The sequence below is a fragment of the Vitis vinifera genome, chromosome 15 (assembly GCF_030704535.1).
Source record: "Vitis vinifera cultivar Pinot Noir 40024 chromosome 15, ASM3070453v1".
Lineage (NCBI taxonomy): Eukaryota > Viridiplantae > Streptophyta > Magnoliopsida > Vitales > Vitaceae > Vitis > Vitis vinifera.
In genome coordinates, this window is record NC_081819.1 from 23406930 (window position 1) to 23422172 (window position 15243).

Here is a 15243-nt window from a genome sequence, read left to right on the forward strand (position 1 = left end):
GAGAGATTTGACCTGCTATTGTAAAGAATACGCCGTCTGGCGAAGGAGCTTGACAGAGGATCGGAGGATGCTGGTGGATCGACGCCACGAGCTTGTCGGAGGATGATTGTTGATGTGGATCGAGTGTCTCAACTAAATTATATTTTTACTCTTTATATTTATATCAACGCATTCACATTATTGAAGATACTAAAAATAATTATGTTTTACATTTCAAATTCAAACAAGATAATAACATTATAAGATTCATATTTTAGTTGTAATTAAGTTGACAAACAAATTATGTACACTCAAAAGCGTTTCTCAATATAACATATTAAAACATTATTAAAAAATTCAAACACAAAGATTGTCCTTAAAGGTGTTTCTCCTAAAATGGATACTAAAAATACATAATAAATTAAAAATATTTTAATTAGAATAACTTTCAAATGGGTTCTAAAAGGTCTGAAAACGGCAATATCAAAACTTAAATAAAGGCAATGAATTTTTAACTATTCATCCACCAAAAGCAACCGAAGAAAGAGAGCTTGACCCGGATAAAAATCTCTCTTGTACAGGGATCCTTCCCTTTTTTTTTTTTAAGGTAGCAGCCATCTGAAGGAAAGAAGCTAGAGTCCTTGCAAATTAATTTTCAAACTGATAAATTCGTTACAGGATGTCCAGAATAGAACTATGGAATTATACTTGGGTGTTGCTCATTGAATTAACAACACATAAATAAGGTACATCAAGTTTATCTGGTTTGGTAGGGGCCTGATCTATAACAATTTAATGCTCTAAGAATTAGGAGTTTACCAGAATTAACCACCACGATTACAGATGGCAGCAGAACCCTGAGAATCAACCGCAGGAGAATAACCTTTGAAGAAAAACAACAATAGCCTTATTTCTCATGAACAAGAGGGCTGTAAATGGGGAACCACATATTACGTATGATGTATTCCACCGTCTCCTCCTGCATTCACAATCAGCAAAAAAGGAGTGTCATTATATTTACACTTGTTTTGGCAGCATTTCCTAAATATTTTTCAAAAAAATAGTTTTTGAAAACAGTTATTAATTGTTTTGTAAAAACAGAATTCTATTTGAGAACTCTACATATAAAAAAAAGAGTTTTCTCAACATATTTTCTGTGAAGGGTACTACATACTGTACAATGTAAAAGTTTACAAAATATTTTTTATATTTTTTATTGTTGGTCATAACACCTTATAAAAAAAACAACAAAAAATACTTAAAATTTATTCTCAAAAATAATCCTTTTTCAAAACAAATTCTCAAAATACTGTTTTCGATCACAAGCCAAACTTGTTTTCTATTCTAAAGAATAAAAATTTGTTTTTAAGGACAGTTTCCAAACAGACCTTAGGTAATTTGTGCTTCTTATAATATTCTCATATTTTCTCTTTTTGGCTTACATTCATCATTTGATATTAAAAGCTCTAATATGGTGCATGTATGTGTAATTAAAGGCCATTTTTACCAAAATGAGCCCATGTTTTCGCTAGTAAGAATTATTTGAAATCAGATCATACCTTTGACATGTGCTCAAGCTCTCTTGGCCCCACATCACCGTGTCCTTCAGCCAGTTCTTCAGCAACAGCAGCTCGCAAAACAGCAGCTCCAACCTCTGCTGTAATATGCCGAATGCTGCATGATACATAAATACCAAAGAGGAGGTCATGCCATGCCATTGAAAAATGAGAATTGAGTTCCCTTCACCTCTATAACTAAGCAATAGAACCACCTATCTAATGAAGATAACATGGACTGTATCCCATTCTTTCTTTTAGTTCAGGGTGCAAAGCACTTCCAGCAAATACTGAGCACTTAACTTCAGACATTTTAGAAAGAGAAATCCAAAACTAAATTATTGAATTGGGCATGCAATGGAAATGAGAAGAAATAGAATCAAGAGAAGAATATAGTAATGTTTAACAGTATGAACTGATCGTTACTTGGGTATATCCATGGCATAACATGATTAGATCCAAATGTTAGTGGGCTAATGGATTTGTTTATACAAAATATAACTGATTTCCAATCAAAACCTACAACTCACTAGGGCCTCTACCATCAATCTAGTATAGGATGAATAAGTTATTGGGTAACTTGGAAATCGGGTTACACACTATTATCCTTGCCACAAATACATCTACAGAGTGAAATTTTTTTATTGACTATATGCTTTTTATGAAAGCTAAAATTTTTAGCAGCATTTTTAAGAATTTTCTATTCTGTCTTATTCAATTCAAATATCAGAAAACGAGTAGATGAAAGCAACAGTAATTATCACAGGGAACCAAGAAATTACCTGTCGATGGATGGATACAAGATGCCATTTTGGGTTTCCTCATCACTCATATAAGAAGCAAGGCTGTGAAGATATCATCATATTAGCAACTTAGCATGGAAAAAAATGCTTCATGCCAGGTTATACTATCCAAAAAGAACACAGATAAATCAACCTTGGGTTAGAACATATCTAGCATAATACATAAATGCGAAGTTCATATAACATTCCCCATATGGATGCCAACCACATATTTCTCCTATATAATCATTCATTACACTAAGACATACATCATTTTTGTTATTTGTATGATTGCGTTGTACAATTTTACAAAAGTATCCAGATGTTAGTTTTGACCATGGACCTGGTAAAGAAAGAAAAAAGTTAAATCTGACATTTAGTACAAAAGGCCTCCTAGAACTCCTGCAGAAAGATTATGTGATTATTTCATTCTTTGTGGACTTGATCATTCAACAGTCACATAGCCATTGCAACAGAGATAAGATTTTTGGATAATAAGCATGTGAAAACAACGGAAAAAAGAACCAGAAGAAATAGCTTCTCATTTAAGGTTAAGATCTTAGCATCCACATTACCGACTAAGTCTACATGTGAAAACAAAGAGAGCTTCAAGTATTAAACACATGCCAGGTCCATCCCTGCCAATAAACTTAGAAATACGAGAGCTGTTAGCATTTATAACTTAGAGCCCATTGGGAGTGATTTTGAGAAGGCTAGAAATGTTGTCTAATGTTTGGAACCGCTTCCTTATAAAAATTAGGTGTTTGGTAGATATTTGAAAATCACTTTGGGAATCTGGAGAATCACTTGAAGTGATTCAATATCAAAGCAATTTTTGTTGTTTATATCCAAACACCAACTGATTCTCCTTAAAATCATTTCCAATGAAAGTATTATGGAGTAAACACGGTTTAACCAGAATCACTCCCAAACAGGCTATTAGTAAATTTAGTCTCAACCGGCTATTTGTAAACTAAAATTGAAGCTTAATTTGATGTTTCAAACATGGATTTTGACATCAGAGAAATCCCTTTTTCTGTGGATAAAGTTCTTATATTCACATTGAACCTTAAAAGTCAGCAATTCGGTAAGGGCCTGTTCCACGATGAACTGACTTGACTGAGATAGTGTAGATTAAAGAATGCACAGAATGACTGATGAAGCCTCAATGAAGACAAGAGGAAAGTAACAAATGAGAGAAATGCCAGAAAATCCCACTGGGCCTCCAGGCACTGCCACATCTTGTGGAGACGAGGTAAACAATCTGATAAGATAACATTGTATGCTTGTAACAAATAAAGAATGCTGTAGGCCAATTGATGACTCTTAGGAATACAGGCTCAACTGTAACCAAGATCATAATTTTTTTTTTTTGGTAGCCGAAAAAAGGGACTTGCATTAGAAGCACCTAAAAGACAGCGAAACAAGTACACACGAAGCATACAAACAAAGCCCAAAAAAAGCAAGGAGACCAAAAAAAACCTTTCTCCATACCTAACAAACAACCACTTTACAAAATCTATCAAAGACAATGTGTGATCCTCTATATACACCCTACACCAATTCACAAAAGTATACATGAAAATAGATTTAATAGCTTGGTCGGATCGCTCGACATCATTGAAAGCTCTTCTATTATTGCTTTCTCTCCAGCACAAAATGTCCTCCACTTCCCTTCTAACAACCAAAGATTGTAATTTATGAAACAAATTATCCACCTCTCCCATCTCCTAGTCACTAAGATGTCTTGAAAAGCGAGGGCTATATATGGATTCTTGTAACCAAGATCATAATGTGGATTCTTTTTCTCCAATATGTATTTTCTCTATAGGGAACCTTACCATCGCTCTCATCTCCTTTGAAATAAATGTATATTCACTATTTTTAACTTCATAGCCCCTATAGAAAGCCAACAGGCATCATAATTAATGCCAAGAGTGACTTATAATACCAAAGTTTTCTGGAATGCACAGAATTACAGGAGATGGGAATACAAGCCCAACCCTGATATTGCAATTTCAAGGACTCTAACGAGAGTCTGGGCAGACTTCTTTCATTGTTTGTACAAAGATCAGGACAGCGCTATAAATTTTACCATAATTAGTTGAAGGCCACAAAAGTCAAATAAACTATTTTTCCTAAGGATTCTTCAATTTTGTAAATTTTGGTTTCTCTAAGGGATACAAATAATGTTTAAGTGCAAGGAAGAAAGTAACTATTTCACTCATACCATTCAGCAGCTGCTTGCAACATGCCATCTGAAATAAAATGAGCACCTGCGAGAAGAGTCCCCAAACCAATCCTGAATTATAGACAACAAAGTTCTATATGAATTTAATGACAGTCTAGGAATAGCCCATAAATTAGTAATGACTAAGAAATGAGCACGAACCCAGGAAACAGGTACATATTATTTGCTTGATTTACATGACCTACTTTTCCATTCCCTGCAAACAAGTATAGGATTGTAAGTCATACAAATCAAACAATAAGCAAAAATGCCAATAAGTGGCCCAGTAGCCAGCCCTTGCTGTATGTCTAGAAGAGGCCAGGGTTCAAACCCCTTCCACCTCAACTCCTTTTGGCTAAGTTAAAAAATTCAGCCTGTTCTTAGAAAACTGGTCGGTCCATCCAGTTCAATGGTCAAACCATCAGGTTGGCCAGTCCAAGGAGGTCTAATAAGAAAATGAGCCAATTCAAGACTCAAACCAGAAAATGGTCTGGTCAACAGTGGAACCAGTCCAAGCAGCCTGTGTTGTCCGAGTTTAAAAACATTGAGGAAGGGAGTGGAACCTATTGCTTAATGTTAGGATGGAAAAATAATTCAAACACAATTAGCATTCATAAGAAGGAAAGATACCTAGATTAACATTTGCAAAAGGACTCCCACTTGCAAAAACAATATTTTCTCCTGCATGCTTGAAAGCATCAGCAGCTGTGCACTCAGCTACACCATAGAATATGCAAAGAAAAAAATGTCAATGGAGGCCATATGTCTGCCTGAAATAAATGTAAGTGCTTGATAGGGTTTGCAACACAAACCATTCATGGTGGGATTTGACATTGCAAAAATTGCAGGTTTGGTAGAATCGGATTCTCGCATGGCCTTAAGCACCTGATTTATGTGCCAACAATACAAATAAGGAACTCAGCCACTTACAAGTACGCATGCTTACAATGAAATGTATCATTAAACAGCAATAGGGGATGCTACCTTAATAACACAAGGTATATACGCTCATCACAGAATTAATAGGCTAAAACCTCACATAAATAAACAAAAACTATTCATCCCTAAAAGGTTGTGCCCATGTCTGCAGCGAGTGATGAGGAAAACAAACTTGTAAAAGAATTTTTTTTTATTAGTATATAAAACATTACTCTTTTCAACAAAATATTCGAAGAAATCAGCTCACCCATGAATCTCCAAATACATTGCCAAAGAATCATATAAGGTATAGACACACCAAATCACAATGTTCATCAACAACTAGCAATATAGCATGCAGGTCCAAATAGATAAAATCAATTTCACTTTTTTAATATGCTTTAAAAAGATATAGAAACAAACTAGAGGGATGCCCACCTCCTCATTGAAGACACCACCAACTCCAGACAAACCAAGAAGCACATGGGGTTTAACCTTTTTAACCTGAAACATTTGTTTTCAGCAATTACAATTCCTGAGTAATGATGATATGTAAAATTGTCAGCTAGTCAATCTTTTTCCTTCCACATTCTATCATCCTTAATAAAACTTATACTGATAAAGGCAGCTTAAATCAATCTAATATGATTTACCACTTCAAGTAAACTAGCTCCCTCTCTCAGTCCCTCAATCTCTCCTGGGCCTTTAGCAAATGGTGCTGCAGCTGGATCTATATTTTTCCTCTCTTTTGTGATGAGACCCTGCTTCCAAACAAATCTTTCTCAAGCAAAGTTGAATAATAAGTTGAATGGATGATTCCAATGCATGTTCAACCTAAAGCCACACCCTATAGATTTCTGTACAGTGAGATTTAATGATACTGATTCATTAACATAATTTTTTCCACTACCATATAGATGAATATATGATTTCTATTAGACCTCTATAGGATGAATATATTCTAGTTAAATGTGCTTTTTTCCAAAATCGAGGATGAGAACCCACTAACATATTGTTAGACCACCAAAGTGAAAAGTGATTAAGTGCAGAACCACACATCTTTATCTAGTAGATAAAATTGATGATTTGGTGATGCCCCAGTGTTCCCAGCAATCCTTGAGGCAGCCTGTGCAGCCATATTAAGCACACCAATCCCTGCACTGCAGTCCAGATAAAAGAACACAAAGAAGTAAAGAGAAGCCTCCAATAACAAGCACATACAGCTGAAGCCAAAGTTCACCAAAAGTTCTCATTCACAAATTCACTTCTAAAAAAAATACCTTCCTGCTCCAACTACAACTATCTTTTGGTTGACAAAGTCAGTCAACGGTCGACCTTGTGCTCTAACAGTTCCTAAAAGTCCCGCCAGAGCAACACCAGCAGTTCCCTATAAGACATGAATATAAGCACAAACAGAACTCTGCATCACATCATATGCTTTACTATATCCATATAAAATAGCAGATCCAACTAAATACTAACCTGTATGTCATCGTTGAACATGCAGAACTTTTTACGATAACGTTGTAGTGTTTCAAAAGCCCACTTCATTTGAAAATCCTCAAACTGATATGATTTTCCCATCCATCCAGTTAACAATATGACATGCATTAGATAAAATATGACAATAGTTGTAGATTTAAAGAAATGAACCTGTACAATAGCCTTGGGCCAACGAGTGAAAATAGCTTCCATTAATTCATCAACAACTGATAGATACTCTTCTCCTTCCAATCTAGGTTGCCGAAGTCCTAAATCTGTCAAACTAAAGTCATGTGAAAAGAAATCCTTATGGTGTTTGCTGGAAAGAACAAGTTAATTAGTACTTTGCGTAGTTCACACATTCCCCTATTCTAGATGAATATGAAGAGAACAAAACAATCAAATAGTCCATATGATTCAAAGTCAGATAGGGATAAACCTGAACTAATAAATCAATGTTCGAATTTTTAACAATGGGTGGTAGATCCAACTTGAAGGAAGAAAAAATTAACATGCATTTAAAAAAAAAGTCCTGATAGGTTCCTGTGGACCATAAGTGTGAGAAATAAAATAGTTTTTGAGGTAAATAAAATGAAACAATTAACAAAAGGACACCCTAACTCGAGGATTCAAAGGGCTCGAAAATCTTTAAGATGACGGACTAAAAAATGAAGGTTGATATTACTTTCAGAAAACAACAGTCATGATACAACAATACCACCAGACCTCATCTGACTATCAAATTTTTTTTTTGATTGGAATCATCTGACTATCAAATTCAGTCTAGAAACTTAAATGGAACTGGGGCATGGTTCTAAAACTTGGTATTAAATTGTGCAAAGCCAGCTAACTCAAATTTGGATTGAATGCCTGACTATCAAATCAAAGTATATTTGGGCAGAACAAAATCATTTCTCTTCATTTTTCCACTACAAGATTTTAATTCTTATGCAAAAAAATTTCTGTTCTGCTTATCATTGTTTATTCGCATCATAATCTCACAGAAATGGCAACAACCACCAGGCAAGAAGCCTCTTTTGTTTTTAGTAATATACCAACTAGAACATTTTTTGACTGAAAGTTTCATATAATCATCTTATGATACTGATCACATATGAACTCTGTCTCACAATCAAACTATCTTTGTACTAATGTATATTTGTTTAAGCATGAGGGAGAGAGAGAGAGAGAGAGGAACTCAATCTTAAGGTGTAGCAAACACCTAAAATCTCACTATTCTGTAAAAATGGATAATACCTCCAATTATAACAAGCAAACAAATGTAATCAGATAGATTTAATATGCAACTGGCAAAGTAAAAAAAGGCATAACTAATCTACACGTAATATTATTAAAAGCACAATTAAATAACCAAAAAAAAAGAACTCCCTCAAAAAAAAAAAAAATGAATTGGGCTTCTGAATTAGGAAATAAGGAAAAAATACAAGTGCACATATTTCTGCTTACAAAGGCGATCTTCGAGAAGCCTTTGGTTGTTAGTGCCAACATCAAGCATAATTGGAAGTATCTGCCAGAGATAAACATAGGTTGATTAATGAAAAAAGAAAACAAAATTGATAACCATATCAAGAACAAGAAAAATAGTTGAATACTTATTATAAATTTTGCCTTCAAAAAAAAAACAAGAAAGATAGTTAAAACATAAACATGTAATTACCAAGGCTGGATTGATTAGTATTGTGTTTGATGTAATTTGCAGAACCATGGGTTATCACTAAATAATAAGAATCACATCTATAATCAGGTACTTATATAATGCATGTGTGTGAGCATATCATAAACACAAACCTGTACATATCATATAAAAAGTGCATTCACACATGCACTTGCACAAACACGTATTCATGATGCAAATCCTAGCCATGCTGTAATGCACACCAAAATATAGCACTTCCCCTTTGTCATCCAGGAACCATGTGCCTGTGTTTGTGCTTAAAAAGGTGTATGAACATATGCACATGCACACAGAATGAGGAGCTGCACATACTCTCTGTGGATTGATACCAGCAGCAGCAACATACATATCAAGTTTCCCAATAGGAATTCCAATTCCCTGAACTCCAAGGTCACCCAGACCAAGAATACGACTGCCATCTGTTATCACTATCATGTCCACCTGCAACACATAAGAGAAACAGAACGTCCATTATAAGACAAGAACAGTGAGAAAAACCTAATCCTGCCACCAAAGAATGCTGAATACAACCATTTTTACTTCTTAGTAACAAAGAAACTTTGAAGCCATAAATCATAACACAGTCAACTACCGGCAAAATCATTGGTAAAAAGGTCAATCAAGGGACAGTTACAAGACTAGGAAAAGGTTCTCCATAGGGTGCATATCAATTCTCCACTAATGTTATATAAATATTGACTTTTCCAATTGAAACTCTTGCAGACAAATAGAAACAAGTATATAATAACAGAAATATACAGATATGTGGTGAGTTTCACAATGCTAGCAGTACTTCAAGCCATCATAACCAATCAAGATCCAGAAGCCAAATTCCCAAAATATGTCAAAAGTTTGGACAGGTTACCTAGGATAACATAAATGATATATAATATAATGCCATAGGATTAACATAACTGATATATAATATAATGCTACATTAAGATGGACCAAATCAAAATTCCAAGGACTTAGCCACTCAGCAAAGAGGAATTAAAAAGGCTTAATCTAAATATCAAAGCAGAACTAACGATCTAGACAAAACTCGAATACATGAAACTCAGAAACACTAATTATTTGGATCATAGTTAGCTATTTAGGGTATCAAGGATAGATAGGTGGGAGAAGGCACTTGGTAGTATGGGAGAACATAGCATGGAGTAAATCAAAATGTCACTAGGACAACCAATTGATCTAAACATGAAATTCTCTGAAATGACCAAGGAATAGAATACTTATTTATAGCCTTCACTAAGAGCCTCATAAAGTCAACGACTGAACCATGTGAACTATCACCATGTCTCATAATTATTATACAAAATGGTGAACAATGTGACCATCCCTCCAATTTTAGTTACAACTGTCTGTAATTACCAGCCACCAATTCAAATCTAGAGCTATCAACAACCACCAACTATTATCATTTTTTGGATGGTTTAGAAAGAAAGGAATAGATTAGCCTTTAGGGGGGGGGGGGGGGGGGGGTTTAGCAATTTAGAGGTTTAAATATTCTTTTGTATGTAATATTTGGGGTTGGGCTAAATTGTATATGGAAGAGGAGCCGCATTCCCTTTTAGATTTCCTGGAGTGGCTTGCCTCCAGTTAAGGGGTGGTTTGTTTTTTGGCTTTTTGCTTGTTAGGTCTTTGCTGCCTTGTATACGCCCTGTATACTTTGGGGCTCTTTAGCCTCTTCTTAATGAATTGTGCTTGCTTATCAAAAAAAAAAAAAAAACAACCACCAACTATTATAGTTCTCCTAAACTGTCTTTCATGCTCTTTCCCATCTTTTATTTTTACTTCTAAACCTCCACCTTGGATGATACTACTGAAACATCAAAAAATCTAGATCTTAGATCCTACATATTTTCCTTCTCTACATATATTTTCTTTTCTTTTATGAGTAGTAGCTATATAGATTGCGCAGATTGCTGGAACAATCTCAAGTTTTGAATCCAGATGTATCTATCTAATCAAATTCCTGCTGCTCCTTCAGAAGGAAGGAGCCATTTGGATTATCCAATGGTGGACCATCTCCATAAAATGGTGTATTCCATCCAAACTCAACACATAGGATGCGTCATATTTTAAATTAAGTTGGATGCCAAAAAATAATGCCTCTGACAACTGTGAAGTTTGTCGTCCACTTGACATAAATCCTGTGAGCCAATATCAAACCAAATGTGAAAAATGCCATTCCATATTATATCCAAACTGATACAGAGATAGACATTATGGCCTAAAGTGAGTTGAAACTTAGAGTCATGGTTTCTGGGTTGTCTTCAAGAAAAGAAAGTCAATGATCAGTCAAAACATAGAGTATTAAAATTATTACCAGATGGTTTTGTTGTACTCAAATCAAAGATTCACATGCTTAATCATTCTAAAAGCTTGTATTTTCAGTAAATGAACATTCAAATAAGAAGACTCAAGAATCTAGTCAGAATAAACCTTGGTACCAAATACAGAAGGAAAAAAGATTTGGGCATAATTAATTAGGTTTAAAACAACTATATTACAGAACACAGGAAATTGATTTTAGGATTAGTTGGCTTTGTGGGTATTGTTATTTGATAATAAGAAAGGTGAGTTATTAATTTCAGCATTTCAGATTTGTCTTTGGGACTTATTGATTAGGTTCCAAACTCTCACAAGCTTTTCTAACCTAAAATGTTGACTATAAAGATATAACAAATGGAATGTTAAATAATAACTATGGAATAGGGATAGATAAAGGGGAAATACCATGTTTTAATTAACTCTCTTCCAAGATTCACACAGTACCTGGTGAGCTGGCCAGTTGTAGATCATGGACATCATCTCTCCTTTATCCTTGCCACTGAAATACATTCCACGTGGACGTCTAAACAACCCCGAGTAGTTTTGACACACCAATCCAACTGTGGGAGTGTATATTATCGGTGCAAAGTCTTTGATGTTATCAATAAGAACCTGGATAAGAAATCAATAGGATTGCTTTATTAGATTAAAATGCTTAAATGGGCTAAGATTACCAGCTAGTATGCACCACCACCAAACCTACCCGGTAGTACAGTGTCTCATTCCTGTCATGTAGTCTATTTAAGATCCTCCATTTTGCTAAGGATACAACACTATCTGGTTGGCCCAGAGTATTTTTCTCCAATGACCGATATGACTCCACTAACATTCAAATAACAGAATAATGGGCTTAACCTCCACAATATATAATCATCAGAAACAAACTTTATTAGAAAGGATGAAGAAAGTCAAAGTACAAATGACAGAACATTGGAAGGTATCCCCAAAAAATTCTGATGCTGATGTACTTCAAGAAAAGGGTTCTGATACTTAAACCAGAAAATCTGTAGGAGATATTGATATGCAGAAACTATCATATTATTCCACTTAAACTCCACAGTCAAAGAAATTAAATTCAAAGATCAACCAAACTCTAGAGTTTTTGGAACCACAGGGATTGTGTAAATAAAAACATGTTGTATGGTAGCACAGGCAAATTTCATATTGATTCATCCATTACGCAGTTTTCATGTGGTCAACTTAATCCTGGGTCCATATGTAAGATTCTTTCTATACAAGTTAATGGACTTGAACAGAAACGAGAAGCCAAAGTACATGCTTTCAAACTTTTCATCTCTCACATTACTGTGCTACAGAGAGTCCAGGTCATATACTGTCATCTGTCTTTATAAATTTATTTGACAAGAATGTGTGGCACTTTTTTCTTAGTAACGGTTATTCAAATCTAGATATTAGATTATGGCATATGTTGGATGTCCTTCCTTTTTTTTTTTTTTTTGACTTAATAAATTATTTCATATCCATTAAAATCAGTGATTACAACTGTATGAGTGGATGCCTCTCTATTTCAAATTAAAAGTCTTACCATATATGGTTTTATGAAAAAACAAAGGTGTTTGGTAAAACTTAATATTTAATGACATAACAAAGCGAACAGATGGGGGAGAAAGGGAGGGAGGGGTGGGAAGGAAAGGGAGGGAGGGAGGGAGGGAGAGGGAGAGGGAGAGGGAGAGGGAGAGGGATTATGCTGAATATATGTCTCATATTGGTACTCCTGTATTCCATACCCTAGACATGTATAAGCCTCACATGTGGTTTTATCAATGAAAACCCCTCATCCTAATGGGACGTTTCTCTCACTCAACAGGATGCTCTCTTCAATTTGCAGGAAGCCACTCTTTCACCTCCTGCTTCTCCCTCCCCCGTCACCTCCCTTTGTCTCTCAATTTTGGCAATAGCATGAAAGGACCCTATCTACCAAATAAGTTATTATTCTCAAGAAACAGTAGATAGCAATTCATAAATTAAAAAACACTGAAGTCCACCCAGGCACTCTTTGTCTCTGTTGGTATTTTTCTCCAGTAACAAGCTTGGTAGAACTCCCTATCTCATCACGTACCTAATCATACTCAAGAGACAATGCCCCAGTTGAATTGATCAATCAAATAAATGCTTGCTCAGTTTCTATTTCCACATGAAATAGCTATCAGAAATACAGACAACCCTTGGCCTCAATAACTCTGTTTATTTTAAGATTGAAGCAGAGTTGGGCTTTACATTCACCATAAACATAATTATATTAGTCAAGAAAATATATTATCTAAGAATTTCAGAACAAGAGATATGGAGTCTTACTGAATCGAGCATACTGATGCTCAAATGAGATAACACGAGGAGGGAGGAGACCTCGCAGCCCAAGTCGATCTCTCTCTGTCAAAGGAAAGCCAGTATCCTGCTCTCAAAAAATTAAAATTGTAAATGCAAATTAAGTTCCAAATTATCTTGTCATTCATCACTTATGAACAACAAAAATTCGACTTCAACCCTTTACAACTTATTCCCATATCATGACAAATCTCAAACTTACTAAGATTTTAGTGCTAGAAACATGGAAATCTCATCAAAGGCAAGCAAAATCTCCTACTACCAATAAGTCAGTACTAAAATCAAAGTTCTTTCCAAAAAAAATAAAAGGTCGGAAGTTTTTTCAATTTTAACAAGAATCAATAAAAATGATGGCCACAAAAACATAACAAAAATAAAAAATGACCACACAAGTTACGAAAAATCAAAACACCACCGGTAGAACAAAATGAGAAATATAACCTTATTAAACCACGGATCGTGGAGAATATCTGCACCACGCTTGTGAACAATACACGGACCTGGAATCGCCGTGGAGAACCGCCGCGATCGCCGGAGGCTCGACGCTGCGGCAGATCGAGCTATGTTCCTCCACATTCCTTGACCTAGAAATTTAAAACTCTCAAATTCTGGGTACCAAAAATAGGAACAAAAGCTTCAAATCCTCCTCTCTTCAGAGTCTCTTTCACCACATCTGATTCTTTAAAAGAAAATGGAAAGAGCAGTGAAGAGCTTTGACAAGTCTATACCCTATTTATATTGAGATTTATCTTTTTTTCCTCTCGCTTTCTCTCACTTTCTTTCCACTAATTTCGGCTGCCTCTCAAAGGTGAAACAGTTCGAAGCTGTAGCAAAGGAAGTGCTGCCCGGGATTCACGGGCAGATTTGGCGGGCGGAGGGGGAAGAGGGGAATATGTGCGAAAATGCCAGACCGGTGGTTGGCAAAAGCTGCCCAAGAAAGCCGGGCAGAAAGGGCGTATTTGTCATTTTGAATTACTAGGTAATTGTATGAGTTGGTAGAACTTAAAAAGCACGTGGAGGGTTTTCTTAGTTTTTACTGGGTAACGTTGGTGTTCCGGTGGATGCTGGACCATGGAATGTGTGTAGTCCTTTCCACGTTTTGTTGTGTGAAGTGATGGTAAGGATCGTGGGATTAGTGGTAGTTGAACTTTGCCTATGTGGGGAAATCGGTTCCTTGTCCGAGACTAAATATTCCTTTGTCTGTCTTCATTGGTAAATTTCCTAGTCAGTTAAGGAAAGCATTGTCTTTTCAGTGGTTGATGTCCTAAACCATCGAAATTCTGCCACGTACTCATAACATTACCTGTCTGATATTAAATATTTTTTTAACGAAATTAATAAAAATCAATAATATAATAATATTTTTTAACTTTTCACGAGTGATGCGACGACACGATCGATGAATTCTTAGGTCAAGTTTCAAATTTTCGAACTAATACTAATAACTTTGCCCCATTAAAGTACTTTTATTTAATAACAATTTCATGAGAAAGTATTTTAAGAAAAATTATTTAATGTTCCTATATAGTAAAATAAATATTTTAATAGCATTTTTGTGAATCCATTATGCATTATATAATAAAACTTTTTTTTTTTTTTTGAAAAATCGTTAATAGGTTGTTATTGGGATAAACTTTGCATTTTATTTTTTCAAAAACAAAAAATAATAATAACTATATAAAATTTTAAAATAGTTTTTATTGAATATTTATCTGTTTATTAGTGATTTTAATTAAAATAATTATAATTTATATTGCTATTCAACACAAATCACTTCAAACCAACCTCTATGTTTTCAATAATTTTTAAATATTTACCAGACATTAAATTTCTAATAGAAAGTTCTTCCAAGCATTATGATCTTTGAAAATCATTTTCAAATATTCTACCTTTTATATTATAAAAAAGTTATTAGTATTT

The 15243-nt window shown here is 34.8% G+C and overlaps 1 protein-coding gene across 1 annotated transcript; it reads right to left on the minus strand.

Moving 5' to 3' along the window:
• Nucleotides 1-598: 598 nt before the first annotated feature.
• LOC100241371 (NAD-dependent malic enzyme 59 kDa isoform, mitochondrial) lies at nt 599-14222 on the minus strand. Its single transcript, XM_002266661.5, has 19 exons — nt 13765-14222; nt 13294-13390; nt 11681-11799; nt 11422-11589; nt 8956-9084; nt 8415-8475; nt 7119-7222; nt 6948-7031; nt 6746-6852; nt 6523-6625; nt 6119-6226; nt 5904-5969; nt 5360-5432; nt 5178-5264; nt 4710-4764; nt 4548-4619; nt 2318-2380; nt 1539-1653; nt 599-958 (listed from the first exon to the last, which is right to left on the minus strand). The coding sequence occupies exons 1-19, from the start codon at nt 13897-13899 to the stop codon at nt 887-889; spliced, it is 1818 nt and encodes a 605-aa protein (XP_002266697.1). The 5' UTR covers nt 13900-14222; the 3' UTR covers nt 599-886.
• Nucleotides 14223-15243: the final 1021 nt, after the last annotated feature.